Raw genomic sequence first — 19,090 nt, 5'->3', positions numbered from 1 at the left:
GCAGTCAATCAGCCAAGGATCTCTTTATAGAACTGGCTTCTCAGCCCAGTGGATGGAGAACTAACTGAGAGTGGGCAGGACCAAGAATTTCTCAACCAAAGTGCAAAACCATGCATGACTGGCTTAATCAGAACTCTACACAGTAATGCATGTCCTGTTCTTTGACATCATTGCTAGTTCAATGTTGTGACTCAGAGGGCTCTCTTGACATTTCAGTTTCGGTAAGATTTGAGTGGTTTTTCACTCTGGTTGTTCAAGTTCTATTTCTTGATTTAAGATATTTTTACTCTGAGCAACTGTTCTGATTCTTCTACTTCAACTCATTGGTATTATGTGGTACACAAGCCCATTTACATGTCTGGTTTTTAGACTAAATTTTCCTAAGTGCTGAAAGAAAGGAATTAAAAGGACTCTAGGTATAATTTCAGCATCATCTTTGATAACTCTGTTCTAAGAGATAGTTCATGCCTCCTGCCTAGACTACATGCTTTTCTGTGAACAATAGAAAATAGTATATTCCCTTCAGAGTAGAGGACAATGATCTTGGGCATTATCATGACCCTTTACAGTATTGCCATGTCAAATGATATACATGGGGTATATATATTTGGACTCACCTCTGAAGATGACCACAATACTGCTTATTATGACCAAAGAGGAACTAAAATCTCACCTGTCCTAAGTATGTTAGTTATGCTTAGGTGTCTGGCATGAAGATGCATAATCACTCACAATTCACTTATGTGAAGAATTGCTGAGACCAAATATACTACAAAGCCACTAAACTTTCTCTGAGAACTTCCAAAGGAAACAGTACACTGAATTATTCACACACACACACACACACACACACACACACACACACACACACACAAGAGAGACAGAGTTTTACATTTTAATCTGCCATGTAGCTACACTTATCACTTTCTAGTTTTCTAAGGTTTATTATTAAATCATTGCTTCATAAAAACTGACAAAACAAATTTAAAACTTGGAGTTTTTATAATTCTTGACTCTTTCAAACACTTTGGGGAAGGACAGGGCTCTGGGCACTTATGTGATGACCTATAGGAGGAGGCTAGTAGGCTTGCTTCCATTGGTGCTGTTGGTAATGCATTGAGCTGAAGTATCAGAATTTGAAAGAAATTATGTGATAGTTGTCCCACAAGTTAGCACCACAGAGAATGAACCTTGCATTTATGGAATGTCAGAACTACTCATCAATTCCAATTCTTCCTCAGGAAATCCTGACTTTCCCTTCCATGTCACCATTTTTAATTGTTAACTAAGGAAATCTTCCTTTTTTCTTCACATTTTCAATGAGAAATGACTTTATTCAAAAAGGCAGTGTAGTGGCATGAATGGAAAATAACATCTTTAAGATAGCCCTTCTGAAGTTTAAATTCTAAAGCACCAATTTATCTCAGTGATGACAGTAACTACTGCCATTATTACCATTTGTGATGTCCCAGGAACTAGGTATTAAATAAAGTGGCAGAATTTGAGGATCTAGAACCTGCTAAGTGGGACAACAAAGGGGTTCTGAAAAAGGAAAATATTCTATTTGGTCCTAGAAACATGCTTTATATCTGGAGGAGAAAGAATAGAATGAGGAATAAGAAGCAAGCTTTTATTTACTCACAGCTTTGCTCTGAGAAGTACATGAACACTAAACCAACATCAGTGAATCATGTCTGCTTCCTATGACTGCCAGTGCCTTTGACAGTATGGAAGGGTTTAGCTGAGAATGCTACTATCCATTTCCCTAATGGGAAAGAGTCATCATAGTTCAGCACTGGAGGCAAGATAATAACAATATATCACCAGTAGACAGTCCAGAAAAGCTAGTGTTCAGGTCAGTAGGAAACTTAGAACTCTCCATATTTATATAAAACACATAAGGGATCATCATAGGCAAATGTCTGTCATGATACATTACAAAATTGGCTAATGAGTTTCAATGCCAGTGTAAAACAGAATCAGTTACACCTGAAGTTCTTCTTCAGTAACAATAATAGCTCAACAGTATTTATTTAGTCAGCAAGGCCCCATAGTTTGATTCTAATATCATTCAGAATACTGGTTTTAATTCTTTCTACCTTCTAGAAATTTATGGAAAGACCCTATTGCTGCAGAAATCACAAGCTTAATACACAGAACATGGAGAGACCTAGGAGATGCTCATCAAAATGTTCATCCCTTCTGGCTAGCACTGATGACACTAAAAGGTATTATGTATACTGCTGAAAGAGAGAAATAATCACCAAGTCTTACCCAGATCTGAACTCTGAGGGGACAACAATGACTAGATTGACAGGATGTGCTCACTGGTATGATTATAGCACAAATGCCCGTGGGAGGAACCATTAACTTTTTGTTTGGATTTAAGGTTCTTTCCCATGAATTAAACTGCACATCTGGCACTGGTAAAGGAGAATCTGTAACTTGATAGGATATAGACCTTTGGGGATAATACAACAAACACCATTATTCTCATAATGAACAAATCAACACAAAAATACATAATGATATTGCTAAAGTCGCATCAATACATCTCTTATTCCTCATGAGAAAGGCTATTACTTGCAGTAAAGTATTAACACAGAGGCCATTAAGTGATACATGGTATAGAGGATAAAAGGCTTGTGTGTGCTTAATATTACCCTCATAAAAGACTTGGAAGAAAGATAGTATTATCCAGAGGTAGAAACTGTTTTATTCATTCAACCAGAACAGTAAACAGTTGAAATCACAACTGTTGAGATGGTGTGCATAAGTCATGTGAAAGATCAAGTCAGACAAAAACTTAGTATGGAAGAGAAAAGAGGTATGAAATCCCACCACTAGTTGAGGAGCTATTAACAGTTGATAGCTTCTGGGAGAAAGTGGGAGTTATCTTCCATAATGTGATACTTGGTATGCTGATCACACACCTGTGTAGACCCCAGTCTAGAGCATTTGGACTACAAAAACTGAAGTTTAGGAGGTTGGAGTGAGGCAAATATAAAACAACTCAAATTTGGAGGTGGAGAGATGAAAACACACAGTAGATGAATCAGGACCTATTTTGGTAAGCACCCAAGTGAATACTATCAAAATTCATGGGATGAAATGAAGCTAAGTAAAAAGCAGGGCCCAACAGTGGACACTTAAATGTCATCAAGTAGGAGACATAAATTAGATATTGGGTGTAGATCGTAGGAGGGTATGGGTGGTAGAAGGCTCAGGGTGAGAATGTAAGGAATGGGGAGAGGATGAAGGGAGAGAGAAATTAAATCAGAGAGGAGGTACCTCGGAGAAGAGCTAGAAATCTAGGACAAGGGAAAAGCCCAGGAATCTTTGAGAATGATCCTACTTAAGACCCTTAGCAGCAGGGGATATGCAACATGAAATAGCCATTCCATGTAACCAAGCAGGACTCCAATGCAGGAATGTGTGGGGCTGTGAACTGTGCACAGACAGCCTGGTCCCCAGTCAAGCAAAGATCTGGAACCCCGGTGACCCAATGGGTGTTAATTTCTACCTGCATGGGACACCAAAGTACCCACACAATCTTTGATCCAAAAATTATCTTGACTATAAGATGCACAGGAGTAGATGCAGCAGAAATTAAGAGAATGTCCAACCAGTGACTGGCTCGTTGTGAGACCAATCCCATGAGAGAGAGCACCTACACTTGACATTAATATTGATATTCTGCTATACTTGCAGACAGGTGCCTAGGATAACTTTACTCTGAAGGCTTCACCAGCAGCTGATAGAAACAGATGCAGAGACCCACAGCCAAACATCAGGCGGCACTCAGGGAATCTTGAAGAAGAGAGAAAAGAAGAAAAGAATGGGCTGGAAAGGATGAGGACACCACTAGGAAACCTAGAGAATCAACTAGCATGGATGCATAGATGCTCACAGAGACTGACCATCAACCAAAGAGTCTGCATGGGATACACCTAAGCTCTCTACATAATTAAGGTATAGCTTGGTCTTCATATGGGACCCATAATAACTAGATCAGGGACTGTCTTGGACACTTCTCCCTGACTAGATTATTTCCCCTTATTTGGTTGCCTTGTCTAGCCTCAGTAGGAGATGATTAACCTAGTCCTACTTCAACTTGATATGCCAAGCTGGGTTGATAAACATGGGAGTTCTCCCCTTCTCTGAAGATAATGGAAGTGAAAGAAAGGGAGAGGGAGGGAAGAGTGTCACACTGGAAAGAGAAGAGTGGGGGGATATAAGGTAAATAAACAAATTCACTAATAAAAATTCTCAAAGAATTAATAAAGATGTCATTTTTAAAGAAGGCATCATGTCTCCAACAAGTTTCATTTCTTTGCTCTTGTATGTCGAATTCAGTGGATGAGAGTGAATACATTCTGTATGCATATATCAAAATATAATGAAGCACCTCACTTTTTACAATGATATATGTAATAACATTTTTTTTTCTAAAATAGAGACATTACTACTAAAGCTCACAGCACTGGCACCAAATCATAGAAACCTGAACTTCTTTTCAACCTGATGAACTAAAGTTTAGTTCCTTCCATATAAACTCAATGAAGAACTCCCACAAATGAGTAAAGATACACAGTATACTTTATACAAGTCTTAACCTTTAAGACCTGAGACATGGAACACATGTGCACACAGACAGGGGTCTTTATAGCTGTTATCTATCATTGTGCTAAACTTTTAGTTTCGTGCTTATAGGTCAAATGGTGCTGGATTCAACTAGAACATTGTTTATCCTTATTTTCTAAGGATTTACATGAATCAAATGACAAGCATGAATATGAAGTTTTAGTATTTTTCAATTTCTTCATTTAATTTCATATTTTACTATGATATAGTGTATGCCCACAAGAAAGCATCTGTGAAAATAGTCAAAACTCTATACTAACATATGCAATGAATAAACAAAACCAACAGGAGATTCTATACAGGGTTCACATTACTTGGCTGGAATCACGTTCCCCTATATTGATAAATTGATTTGGGATTATTATGATTTTGTTGGTGCTGATGATGCTGGGCTGGGAATTATTGAACATGAATATGGTGCTCTTACTGAGTTTTGTGAGGGTATCAGTGATATTGGAGGTAGGCAGGAGTGGATAGTATGATGACTTGCAGTGTTTGTGATAATGATGGCATTATTAGTGATGATAATAATGATAATATTGTTGCTGATGGAATGGGAATGGCAGTGAATATAGTAAAAACTATAGAGCAGATGCTTCTACAACTATCATGTACTCAGTGCTAATTAAGTGCCCAGGATTATGCAAATCACATGGCCTAAATTAATACAATTATTACAAAAGACAGCCTTTCAGCATAATTCCACATCAACAAGAAAATGTTGAATATGTTCAGTGGTTTGAGAAATGAAAATAAAACCTGCACCAGAACACCATTACACCCATGAAAGAATGAGTACCATTGATACAATAATAAATAGTCCTTTCAGAGAAGTGAGAAAATAAGAACTCTACCTCAATGATTGTGAGAAAGTATATTAATCCATCAATTATACATGTCACTGTGGGTTTCATCCAAAAATTAACACTAAAAGCAGAACTATATATGATTCAGCAGCCTTGCTTGGATTTATATAAAAAGAAGTCAAATAGAACATACAAAAAAGATGCTGTATATACATCTGCATTTTAGAACAACTCCTAATATTCAAATTAAATAATCAGCCTAGCTGCTCACCATCGGATGAATAGATAAGGAAATGTGGCTCTTACCAGTACTAGAGAAATATTCAGTAATAAAAAAAATGACCTTCTAAAAGACAAGGTTGGCATAGATATCTCAAATATAGAAGAAAATGAATATAACAAAGATAGACTAATATAGAAAGTGAAGAAGAAAAGGCAAGTGAGAGAAAACTAGGTGCAGGTGTGGGTAGAAAATGTGAACTAAGTGGCACTTGAATGCCTGAATATCACATCCTCTTCTTAAACTAGCATGTACTGAAGGAAAGATTGTAGAGTGAAATGATGTGTTACTGCAGCAATCAAGCTCTTAGTGTTCTCTCTAGTTTGATGTTAACTTGACAAAGCTAAGGTTATGAGAGAGGAAAGAGCCTTCACTGAGAAAATGCCTCCATAATTCTGGACTGCAGCCAAGCCTTTAGAAGATTTTTTAAATTAGTAATTGAGGGGGAAGAGTACTTTCTACTGTGGGTAGCATGATGCATAGGTTGGTGGTCCTAGGTTCTATAATAAAGCAAGCTATGTGCATCAGGCTAGTAAGCAGCCGCCATCCATAATCTGAACCACTTCTTGTCTCAGGGTTTTTTCCATGTTTGAGTTCTTTCATGACTTTCTTCTTTGTCAGATTGTTGGTGTGGACATGTAAACCAAATAGAAACTTTCCCACCCAACTACATTTTGGGAATGGTGTTTTATTATAGCAAAGTAACTCTAACTAGGAAACTATTCTTTGATATAATCCAATATTTAGTCAAAACCTCATTACAGCAGACTAACAAGCAACAGAACAAGGGTTAGGATCAAAGGAACATGAGCAAGTTATAACAGTAATAAAATGACTTTTGCAGAAAGGAAACAAGAACACCATCAAAACATAATACTTTATTTGGGAAATAAAACAACAGTGACAACTACCCTGCTCAAGTGACAGATTTGAAAAAGCATCATACTGAACAATGGAATAAGAACCATTCTCCACAGCCCCTTTACAGCAGCAGGATTATAGTCTCAGCCAAATTCATTACTTATTAGAGATCATCACTGAGATACGGAGGTAGGTGAAGGGTAGAGGAAATTCTTCTGCATCCATGTCAGACTTTGGAGGGAAGGGAAGGTGTTGCTATGGAAGTACATGAAATATATTCCCTTCTCTTTCTCATGTCCTGAAGACTGCTGAAGCCTTCACTTGCTCTTGGGTGGGCACTTCTGTTGGCAGGGTGGAGGAAGTTGCACAGGAGGGCATTTCTGCTGGTATGAGGGAAGGGGACATGGCTCAGGACAAGGCTCAGGGCACACTGGGGGAAGACAAGGCTCAGGACACTTTGGAGGAGGACAAGGCTCAGGGCACTTTGGAGGAGGACAAGGCTCAGGGCACTTTGGTGGTGGGCACACAGGAGGAGGCTGGCAGGGCTGCTTGCACTGCTGTTCTTGGTAAGACATTGTGCTGAAGTCTCAGGATCTAAAAGACATTACATGAGAGTGTTCAAAGATGATAAATACATAAAAGATTGACAGATATTGAACATCAGCTTCATTTCTCTTTTGGGCATCAACATCACTCTTTTAGTGTTTCCTGACTTTTCCCTATTCTGTAAGTAATCTGATGTACTCGTCTTGAGACATCCACATTTGTTACTTGTCTTTTGTTTTCAAGAGAAACATTTCCCGCAATGAAATAAGTAATGCTGTTTTCACAAGGAAATACCTCCAAGACAGGCGGTCTTGAGTTCTGGTGCCCTGAGAAATCAGAAAACCAGTTCAAGTTCCTGTATGCTTCATTACTTGTATAATCCTGCCAGGTCATCTGGGGTTGGACAGTAAAGGATATTTCAGGAAAATCATGGTTTCTACTACCTTCTAAGGTATATGGTCTTTCAAAGATCACCAAAGTATGCATAGGAAAGAGAAATAATCTCTGTTCAACCACCCCACCTACCAAGTAAAAGGAAAAGCCACTCATCACAAATCACTATTGTACTCATTACTAATTTTCTGCCTGCTAGATAGATACCATTCATCCTATGATCAAAACTGAACTCAGGACACTTAATCCCTCAAAACTGACTGCAACACATAGGAAGACCATGAAGACATACAAATACAGGAAATGACACTCACCAGATTCTCCAAAGTATTCCAGGACTTGTGTACCAGGAGTCTGCAGTCAATCAGCCAAGGATCTCTTTATATAACTAACTGGCTGTCAAGCCAAATGGGAGCAGAACTGACTGATAGTGGGTAGGTCCTAAAATTCCCCAATCAAAATGCAAATCCATGCATGACTGTTGTGACTGGGCTTCCACAAAATTAAAGATATTCTGTTCCTGGATATTATCATTGTTAAGTACTGTGACTCAGTATTCAGTTTCAGTAAGGTCACATTGGTTGTCTAAGATCTCTTTCTTCCTTAAGGACAATATTTTTTATCAATTATAATTTGTGTCCTCTTTGTTCTATTTCAATTCATTGCCAATCTGTGATGCATTAACCCATTTACACTCCTGTTTTTTAGGTATAATCATCTATTAGCACACAGAAGGAAATTAATGGGGGTCATAGTTGTGATTTCAATATCACTTATGATAAGTCTTTTCCCAGAGAGAGTTCATGTATCCTGCCTAGGTTTGATTCTTTTCTGTGAAGCATAGAAAATAATATACACCTTTTAGAGGGGAGGCTGCTTGCCTTGGGTCTTATTTTGACCCTCTTTGGTACTACCATATCAAAAAACATTTTTGGGGAGTGTATTTTGACTAGTCTCTAAAGATGATCACAAGACTGCTTATCATAACAGGAGAGGAACTAAAATTGGACCTGCTCTGAGCATTTTCTTGTTTAGGTGGGTAGCATGAAGATGCTCAATAACTCACAGCTCACTTATGTGAAGAACTGGAGATTTCCAGTGGTACAGAGCAACTAAAGTTTATCTGGGAACTTACATCAGACAGTACAATTAATTTTTTTAAATACAACAGTTAACATCACATGTGCACAGGTTGGCATGCATGCGTGCACACACACACACTTGCATGCACAGGCACATATATTCATATATTCACACTGAGAGAGAGAAAGAGCATTAATCTTACATTTTAATCTGCTATGTAGCTACATATACCACTTCAGATTTCAAAGGTTTATTAATGATGCAATGATGCTTAGAAAATGACATAATGAATTACAATTGGTGGTTTTGTAATTTTTGATTGACTTCTTAACACTTTTGGGTAAAACAAGACTCTGGGCACTTAGGACATATACACTCAGGCGTGTGCCAAGGATGCTTGCACTGCTCCTGTTGGTAGACTATCATGCTAAAATATCAGAATCTGAAACACACACATGAGATTTCTCCCACAAATTGTGCCCATACAGAATTAACATCTTGTTTATGGAATATCAGAAGTCCTCATGAACCACCCTCCCCTTCCTCAGAACTTCCTGATTTTCCCTTCCATATTACCATCTTGTTTTTTTTTTTTTTTTAAAACTTGGTAATATTTCTTTTTCTTCACATTTTCAGTGTGAAAATGTCTTTGTTCTAAAGGACAGAGTAATGGTGCTTAGAGAAAATGGTGCTTATCTGCAAAACAGGCAGTCTGGAGTTTAGGTTCTAAAACACTGAGGGATCTCAGTGATGACAGTAACTTCAGATATTACTTGGGATGTCCCAGGAAGTTGAATAAGGTATAAAACAAAGGCCAGAACAACTCAAGGATATAGAACAAGCTGAGAGAGACAACAAAAATGTTCAGGAAAAGGGAAAAAATTGATTTATGTCTGGAAGAAAAGAATCAAATGAGGAAGATGAAACAAAGTCTTTAACCACTCCCAGCTTTGCTCTGTGAAGCAGATTGGCACTGAGTCAACCTCAGTGAAGCACGTCAGTGTCCTATGACTGTCAAAGCTTTTGACAGTAAGGAAGGATTCAGCCGATAATGCCACTGTCCATGTCCCTAAAGGGAAACAGTCATCACAGTTCAAAACCTGAGGGCAGATGTTGACAAATGCACCAGCAGGACATGGCTCATAAAGTCTGTACACATAGCATGAGGCCAGGTTAGGAGGAGAGTTACTACTCTCTGTATTTGCATACAACACATCAAGGATCAGCCTAGGAAAATGTCTAGCTTCTGCTATTGCAAACTGCAAAGATACTTAGTAAGTTTTAGTGCAATAAAACACAGAGTCTGCAACACCTGAGGGTCATAGTGTGAATATAGCCCAATCTGAAGGGTATAAAGTATTAAAGGGAAACAATGTATAAGGAAAATTTACATTTTGGTAAGAGATAATAGATCTGGGTACATCAGGGACTATGGAGAGGGATGATTAACATCAAAGGTCTTTTTTTTTTAAAGCCATATGAATATCTACTACTAAAAATGCTTACTAAAATATGTACATATATAAAATGCTTTAATGAAGATATCTTACAACTGGAGTAGGAGGGTAAGAAACATAATACCACAAATTGACAAAGACCAGCTTTGACATCAAACAGTAAACCAAGGTAAGCAGCTGATGGGAGTCAGTGATGACAGCTTCAGACAGAAGCTGCTGCCTCTGGCACCCAGAAGTTAGAGAAGAGAAAGTAGAAAATGAGAGGGGGGGAGAGACAGAGAGAGAGACAGAGAGAGACAGAGAGAGACAGAGAGAGACAGAGAGAGACAGAGAGAGACAGAGAGACAGAGAGACAGAGACAGAGAGAGACAGAAAGAGAGAGACAGAGAGAGACAGAGAGACAGAGACAGAGAGAGAGACAGAGAGAGACAGAGAGACAGAGATAGAGAGAGACAGAGAGAGACAGAGAGACAGAGTCAGAGAGAGAGAGACAGAGAGAGAGACAGAGAGAGAGACAGAGACAGAGACAGAGACAGAGAGACAGAGAGACAGAGATAGAGAGAGACAGAGAGAGACAGAGAGACAGAGACAGAGACAGAGACAGACAGAGACAGAATGGTTGAAGCAAAGACAAGCTTCAACATTTTGTTTCTTAACCCCCTTTTTATATCCCTTAAGACAAAGTCTTTTGCATTAGGAAGAAAATTACCTCCTAGTCACATGTTAATCATCTTGCAAAGATAATCACCACAAAAATATATTCTTCAAAACAATTTAAAATCATTACACAAAAGGAAATTACAACAAAATATTATATATTTCTTATATGAAACTTATATCTACCTAAACAATTCTCATCTGTCTTTATTTCCAACAGCTCATTGTAACCTCAAAGCAGTAATTTTTTAGTCATCGATTAACAAAGTTTAAGCAGGTCAAATCTAGAGCAATAAGTTTCTCCCTTGCTTGTTTGACAACAACCTGTTCCTTACTAAGGAACAGATCATCTATCTTAATCCTACTCTTGAAGTTCTGATTGGCTAGTCTGCCAAATCATCTGTTTTCTCTTCTTATAGTCATAATAGAATCATTTGCCATTTATTATCATTATTTCCTGGTGTACACTGAAAATCTGCTACTTCATCCCTAGATCACAAGATCAAGGAAGTCAGGCCCAACCTAGAGTATATGCCTTCTTTGATCATTAACTTGTCCCAAGCCTATTCTTCTTGCCTCTTCAATTACATGCTTCTTTTCTGTAACTCAAGCAGCTTTTGTCATTCTACCAAGAAGGGGCACACTATATTCTTTATTCTAACTTAAAACTTTATATCAATTGTCCAATTTTCTAACTTTATATTTTCTGTTAATTACACTAACTTCCCCAAATTATTTAACTACTTAAATTAAGTCAGAAATTCCATAAAATCTATTTCATCTTGACTTCATTATCTCAAGAACTTCGGTTTTCATGTTGATCTGCAAGAAACTTGCCCAAGAAGTAATCACAGCAAGTTACAGGCAGTGAGGATCTACTGGTTTCCACTCACACCAAGCCAAATAAATTATGAGTATGGTGATTACAAACATGAGAAAGCACATCAGTAGCAAGAAGCAATCTTGGGGTAAATTCTCTAGGGTTCTGAGGTCATGCCACACCAGAGCTCACCAATTACATCTGAGTAGGACAGTGGGCTGTGTTCAGGGGCTCACTTGCCCACTGTATCTTTCCTGCATGGTGTCCACCAACAAGTATATACTACATAAGAGGAAATTCAAACCTCAGTACCAATAATAGCTTACCAGCTTTTAGTTAGCTGTGGAATCCCATAAACTTACCTTACAGTCTTACAGACTGTTGCCTGTAATAACGTCTACCCTCTAGAAATTCATGGTAATATGCTATTACTATAAACATTATATATTATACATTATATATTATATAAAGTCAGAGAACGTGGAGATATCTAGGAGGTAATTACATGGAAATCTTCTGCCTAGCCCTCATAGTGCTAGAAAATGCTGTGTAGACTACTGAAGGTGAGAAAAGATTATAAATGTCACCCAGAGCTATAATGACTGGTTTGACATGATGGTATGAATGATGAATATAGAAGAAATGGATGTGAGCATTTATATTTAATGTCCTTAGCCATGAGACAAATCACACACCTGGCACTGACTGGTAAAGGGGTGATAATCCAATCAACTTGATAATTCTCACAGTGGACAAATCAACACAGCGTTCCTTAGTGACATATTGCTATATGAATATCAGTACAGCTGTCATTCTGCATCAGAGAAGCTTCTACTTGCAGAAGATTATTTGTACAAAGACCCTCAACTGATCCATGTTGCATAGGATGTGACTTGTGAATGCAAGCATTATACTCACAGAAGAGGTCATAGTAATTTTGTAAGAGCCAGTGTAGTTCTACAGAAGTAGAAACCGTGTTCTTTATACAACTAGATCATTAAACATTGAACTCAAAACTATTGAGATAGTATGCATGTACAAGTCATATGAAAGCTCAAGACAAAACTCAGCATGGGAGAGAAAGGAAGCATGGAATCTCATCACTAGCTGAGGAACTTCTGGCAGTTTATAGCGTCTGGGAGGAGTGACAGTTTTCTTCAACGATGTGATCCCTGGTATGCTGACCACACACCAGTATAGGCCCCAATGTCTATCATATTTGGAGTACACAAACTGGTATTGATGGGAACATGAAAAAGCAAATAGAAAAGAACACAAAATTAGATGGCAAGAGAAAGAAAGTCACAGTGGGTGAGTAAGGCCAATTAGTTGGAAGCACCTGAGTAAATAACATAGAACTGCACTGTATGAAATTCTCAAATAATTAATAAAGATGATATTTGAAAGGAGGTATCATATTAAAGGACATAAGCATGTCTCCAAAGTATCATGTTTACTCTAGTATGTCAGATGCAGTAGATCATATATGTATTTTATATACATATGTTGAAATATATGTTAATAGCATTGACATTTTTGTAGATAAATTTTAATCCAACAATATGGCATCTAAATACTTTCTAGGTCTATGTGATCTGGCTGGAATACTGACATTCCCTTAATACATACATTTAATTGCATACAATATAGAAGAAAGCAGGCATGTTTGAAAGTGATTTATTACTGAGAGGCAGACAAAATGATGAGCAAGATAAAGATTTGACAGAACTTGTCAGAGATAGGATATGACCAACTCTTATAAGAGTCAAGAAATAGCAATGCAGAGGGAGACAGAGAAGAGGTAGTATATTGAGTCAGTTCTGTTCAGTTAGGTGAGTGTCAATACAGTGAGAACAGTACCATGGAGTTGAGTTTGTTCATGGGTTCATGAAGTTCAGTGCAGGTCAACAGAGGTAGGTCAAGCCAGAGAATAAGTAGCCATATTAAAACAAATTGCCAGAATTAGTTTGAGGCCAAGCAGAGCAATTCAGTGAGAAGCCGAGAGAAGCCAGATTGTATCAGACAGCTTGGAGAGGAATTTAATCCACAATATCTGAGTTGTACCAGCTATCCAGCACTCAGAAAGAACTAAAGAGAGTGAGCTTATTCAGAAGTAAGCCTCGAAGATGACAATTACTTCTGGCAAATAAAATATACTTTTACAGTTTTAAAAATAGGAGCTGCTAATTCTTGCAGCACTGGCACCAGAGTCAGAGAAGCCTGAATCTCTTTCCAAGCTGCAAAACTGAAATTGAGTTCCTTCCCCATGAGCTCCATAAAAAGCTGTCACAGATGAACAAAGACACACAGCATATTTTCTCCAAATATAAACCTTCACTTAAGATATAGAAAACACATGTACCTACAAATGAATACAAACACACGGGTCCTTTGTTGATGCCATCTATCATTGATCTAAATATTTGATTTTCTTAGCTATAGTCTTTTAGGAGAAATGACACTAGATTCAACATAGATACTTTTATCCTGATTTTATAAGTATTTTTATGAATCAAATGACAGGCATGAATATGAAGTTTTAAAGTTTTTTATTTTTCCATACAATTTCATATTTAACTATGGTCTAATATATGCCATTAAGAAAAAATGTGAAATATAATCAAGATTCTACATTAACATATGCAAGAATTAATAACAAGAAATAGGGGATTCTCTACAGGCTTCACACTCCTTGGCTGGAACCACTATCCTCCACATTGCTATATTTAACCATATTTTACTTGGGTTTTTTATGTTGTTGTGGTGCTTGTGATGTTGAACATGGAAATGTTAATGACCATGAGTATGGTGCTCTTAGTGAAGCTGTAGTAGTAAGGGCAGCAATTATATTGGAAGTAGGCAGTGGTGGTTAGTGTGATACTTTTAATGGCTCTGATGATGATGGTGATGTTTCTGATGGAAGAGGGATGTACTAAGGGTAGTGGAAACTATATGAACCAGCAACTTCTAAAACTATCACTTACTTAGAACTAATTAGGTCCCTCAGATTGTACTAATCAAATGGCATGAGTTAGTTCAATTATTACCAAAGAGAAATATTGGGTAAAATTAGGAATTTCCAAAGCTAATAGTAAGAAAATCTTCAACATGGTCTGTCATTATAAAAACGTGAACCAGGAATCTGTTCTGGTCAGGGCCAGCCCCCAAATCTTCCACCTCAACCTAGCGGGGGGCTGCCAAGAATCCCAGAGGACTCTCCATGCCACAGGACCACCGGATTACCTCGGGATCATGGGTGAGTGGAACTGCAACATCAGCTCCAAGCAATCTAGGAGGGTCTTGTGCCAGCAGGAACAGGGGTAAAGAAGCACCACAAGACCAGAGGCTAGGATCAGTTCAGGTCTGGGCCAACCCCACCATCTTCCACATGAATCCAGCCAAGGGCTCCAAGGGCACCAGAGGACTCTCCAAGGCACAGGACCCCTAGCACACTGGGGACCTCATGATCACTGGAGAGCATGTGGGCAACAGAAGCAGCAGAGCTTCTTGGGCAGGGTCCCTTCAGGCCTTCATCCTCAGCCAGGAGGCAGAGCTGAGACCCAGACACCTGGGCACCTTCCTTGCCAGAGGAGAGTTGGCCTACAGGGAGGACTCTGACCACAAGACTCAGGAGGTGGATCAGAGCTCCAGACTGCTGGACACCTGCCCTGTAAGAGGAGAGCTTGCCTGCAGACAGTGCTCTGACCACTGGGACTCAGGTGAGAGTTGGACTCCCAAGAGTGCTGACAGANGCTAANAGAATCACAGGAGGATCAAGCTCCAGCCAGAGACAGCTAGAACATTAACACCAGAGATTACCAGATGGTGAAAGGCAAACGTAAGAAACTTACTAACAGAAACCAAGAACACTGGGCATCATCAGAACCCAGTACACCCACCACAGCTACTCCTGGATACCCCAACACACCTGAAAAGTAATTCTCAGATTTAAAATAATTTCTCATGATGGTGGTAGAAGATTTTAAGAAGGGCATTAATAACACAGGAGAACACTGCTAAACAGGTAGAAGCCCTTAAAGAGGAAGCACAGAAATCCCTCAAGGAATTACAGGAAAACAATGCTAAACAGGTAGAAGAGTTAAAGAGGAAACATAAAAATCCCTTAAAGAACTACAGGAAAACACAACCAAACAGGTGATGGAATTGAACAAAACCATCCAAGATCTAAAACTGGAAGTAGAAACAATGAAGAAAACCCAAAGGGAGAAAACTCTGGAGATAGAAACCATAGGAAAGAAATCAGGAACCATAGATATGAGCATCAGCAACAGAATACAAGAGATGGAAGAGAGAATCTCAGGTGCAGAAGATTCCATAGAGAACATGGACACAACAGTCAAAGAAAATGCAAAAAGATCCTAACTCAAAACATCTAGGAAATCCGGGACACAATGAGAAGACCAAACCTATGGATAATAGGAGTAGATGAGAATGAAGATTTTCAATTTAAAGGGTCAGCAAATATCTTTAACAAAATTAGAGAAGAAAACTTACCAAACCTAAAGAAAAGACACCGATGAACATACAAGAAGCCTACAGAACTCCAAATAGACTGGACCAGAAAAGAAATTCCTCTCAACACATAATAATCAGAACAACAAATGCACTAAATAAAGACAGAATATTAAAAGTAGTAAGGGAAAAAGGTCAAGTAACATATAAAGGTAGGCCTATTAGAATTAATCCAGACTTCTCACCAGAGACTATGAAAGCCAGAAGATCCTGGACAGATGTTATACAGAAACTACGAGAACACAAATGTCAGCCCAGGCTATTATACCCAACAAAACTCTCAATTACAATAGATGGAGAAACCAAAGTATTCCATGACCAAACAAAATTCACACAATATCTTTCCACGAATCCAGCACTTCAAAGGATAATAAAGGGAAAACACCAACACAAAGATGGAAACTACACCCTAGAAAAAGCAAGAAAGTAACCCTTCAACAAACCTAAAAGAAGACAGCCACAAGAACAGAATCCCAGCTGTAACAACAAAAATAACAGGAAGCAACAATTACTTTTCTTTAATTTCTCTTAACATCAATGGACTCAATTCCCCAGTAAAAAGACATAGACTAATAGACTGGCTACACAAACAGGACCCAACATTTTACTGCTTACAGGAAACCCACCTCAGCGACAAAGACAGACAATACCTCAGAGTAAAATGCTGGAAAACAATTTTCCAAGCAAATGTTCTGAAGAAACAAGCTGGAGTAGTCATTCTAATATTGAGTAAAATTGACTTCCAACCCAAAGTTTTCAAAAAAAAAATACAAGGAGGGCAATCATACTCATCAATGGTAAAATCTACCAAGATGAACTCTCAATCCTGAAAATCTATGCTCCAAATACACATCAAGTTCAGAAAAAGGAGACAAGGGAGAGCAAAATACATGGGGTTGTAGGGAGAAAATATGTTTCAAGTGGCACATATATATCTGAGTATCAAATAGTCTTCCTAAGTTATCATGGGCTAAAGAAGACATTGTAGTTAGGGAGAATGAAAGAATATGACTCACAAGAAAACCAAAACTAAGTAATATTTTATATGATCCAAAATTCAAGGACTGGAGAGATAGCTCAGAATTTAAGAACATAGGCTGCTCTTCCATAGTTCCGGGGTTCAATTCCTGGCAACCACATAGTGGCTCTCAATCATCTGTAATGGGATCCAATGCCCTCTCTTTGTATGTCTGAAGACAATAACAATGTACTCATTTCAGTCTATAATGAGGATGTACTTGTAATTTGCCATAACCATAACTGACCAGTGTGTTCAGTAATTAAAAAGAAACACTTCACACCTTCCTTAATTAGCAAATCTAAGTTACAGGGCAATCACAAATTTGTCTGCATGTTTAATCAGATAAACTTTTAAAGTAACTGCAGAATTGATGCATGAAGAGCAGATGCTTCTTAAATTTTATGGACTGTGAAAGGAAGCTGATAGCAGAAATGGAAAAGAGACAGAAAACTTGGGACACATTGATAACTTTCTGTGCCACTTGTGTTATAAGTAGTGTCAAAATATTACATATGATCTCTCAATTCCACCCAGCAATCATCTGCAATATTAAGTATAAAATGAACATAAGAAAATAAAGGGAAGACTGAAATATAGCATGATTTTGAACTCGATTGGCTTTGGTAATTATATGGAAGTCACTTCCTTAATGGAACAAATGTAGCATAGTCATGATGTCATCAAAGGTGGCAGGGGAAGTGATGTTGTTGGTTCTGGAGACAATTTGCATATAACTAGTGATGGATATGGTGTTCTTACTGAGGGTGACAGTAATGAGGATCACAATAATAGTGAAGGTAGGCAGAGGTGGGCAGTGTGATAGCTTGTACAATTTGTGATAATGGTCATAGAATTGGTAGTATTGATAGTGACCTTGCAGATGGAAATGAGATGGTGGTGAGGGTAGTGGAAATAGGTAGTGGAAACCAGCAGTTTTTAAAACAATCACTTACATAGTATGAATTAAGTATTGAAGATTGTGCCAATCAAATGGAATGAATTAGTTCAATTATAACCAAAGACAAGTTTAGGGTATAATTAGAAATTTCTACAAATAACAATAACAAGAAAATGCTTTACATTTCCAGTCATTTAAGTAACAAAACCCAAAATGTACCAGAGAACCATTATACTCAGGTGAGAATGAGTACCACCAACATAACAACAGGGTCTGGCAGAGGAGTGCAGAAAGAGGAAAACAACTTCTAAGATTGTGAGAGATTAGATTAATTCACAAAATATGGATATCAATGTGGACTCATCCAAAGAAATAACACTAAAGCAAAACTATTATATGATTCAGCAGCAGCACGTGGGTTCATATATTTTAAAAAATCCTTATAGAGTATAAAATAGAGATGCATGCATATTCATCTATCTCTCATTACTACTCCTAATACTCAAGATAAATAATCAACCTAGCTGCTTATCAGTAAATGAATGGATTAAGAAAATATAGCATATAGATGAACTGAAATAATAATCAGTAAAAATTAACAATGACATCATGTTTTTATGAAAATGAATGAAAGTGTATATCATCATGTTAAGAAAAATATAGACATTCTAAAAGACTGGCATAGTGGTTTCAATTATAGAAGTACAAAAATATAATTTATATAAATGTGTAATTATTATGTCAAAGAAAGGAGACGGGGGCAATAAAATACATGGGGGAGTTAGGAGAATATAGGAAGAGTAAGTCCCAAGTGTCACGTGCATATGTGAATGTCAGATACTCTTTCTAAGTCATCATGTGATAAAGGAGACATTGTAGTTAGACAGAATGAAATAATGCTTCTATTAAGCACATCAACACTAAGTAGTCCTTTTTATGATTCAAATAGATCAAAACCTAAACACAACAGAATTAGTTGGGGATCCATTAAAAAAATAAAGGAACTCAGCCATTAAGAATATGACCCAGCACAGGGGTTAGGCCAGGGCCAAGAAGTGGGAGTGGGTGGGTAGGGGAACAGGGGCGGGGGG

At 37.9% G+C, this 19,090-nt stretch overlaps 1 protein-coding gene across 1 annotated transcript; it reads right to left on the bottom strand.

Moving 5' to 3' along the window:
- Positions 1-6,908: 6,908 nt before the first annotated feature.
- Positions 6,909-7,166, bottom strand: LOC110321086 (small proline-rich protein 2D-like). Its single transcript, XM_021197195.1, has one exon. It carries the CDS (start codon positions 7,164-7,166, stop codon positions 6,909-6,911), a length of 258 nt encoding a protein of 85 aa, XP_021052854.1.
- Between the last annotated feature and the right edge of the window lie 11,924 nt (positions 7,167-19,090).

The sequence above is a fragment of the Mus pahari genome, chromosome 4 (genome assembly GCF_900095145.1).
Source record: "Mus pahari chromosome 4, PAHARI_EIJ_v1.1, whole genome shotgun sequence".
In the NCBI taxonomy this organism is placed as follows: domain Eukaryota; kingdom Metazoa; phylum Chordata; class Mammalia; order Rodentia; family Muridae; genus Mus; species Mus pahari.
This window is presented reverse-complemented; position numbering and strand designations above follow the sequence as displayed.

Excerpts from the sequence above, each read along its gene's own strand:
- LOC110321086 (XM_021197195.1), bottom strand. The coding sequence starts at position 7,166 with ATGTCTTACCAAGAACAGCAGTGCAAGCAGCCCTGCCAGCCTCCTCCT.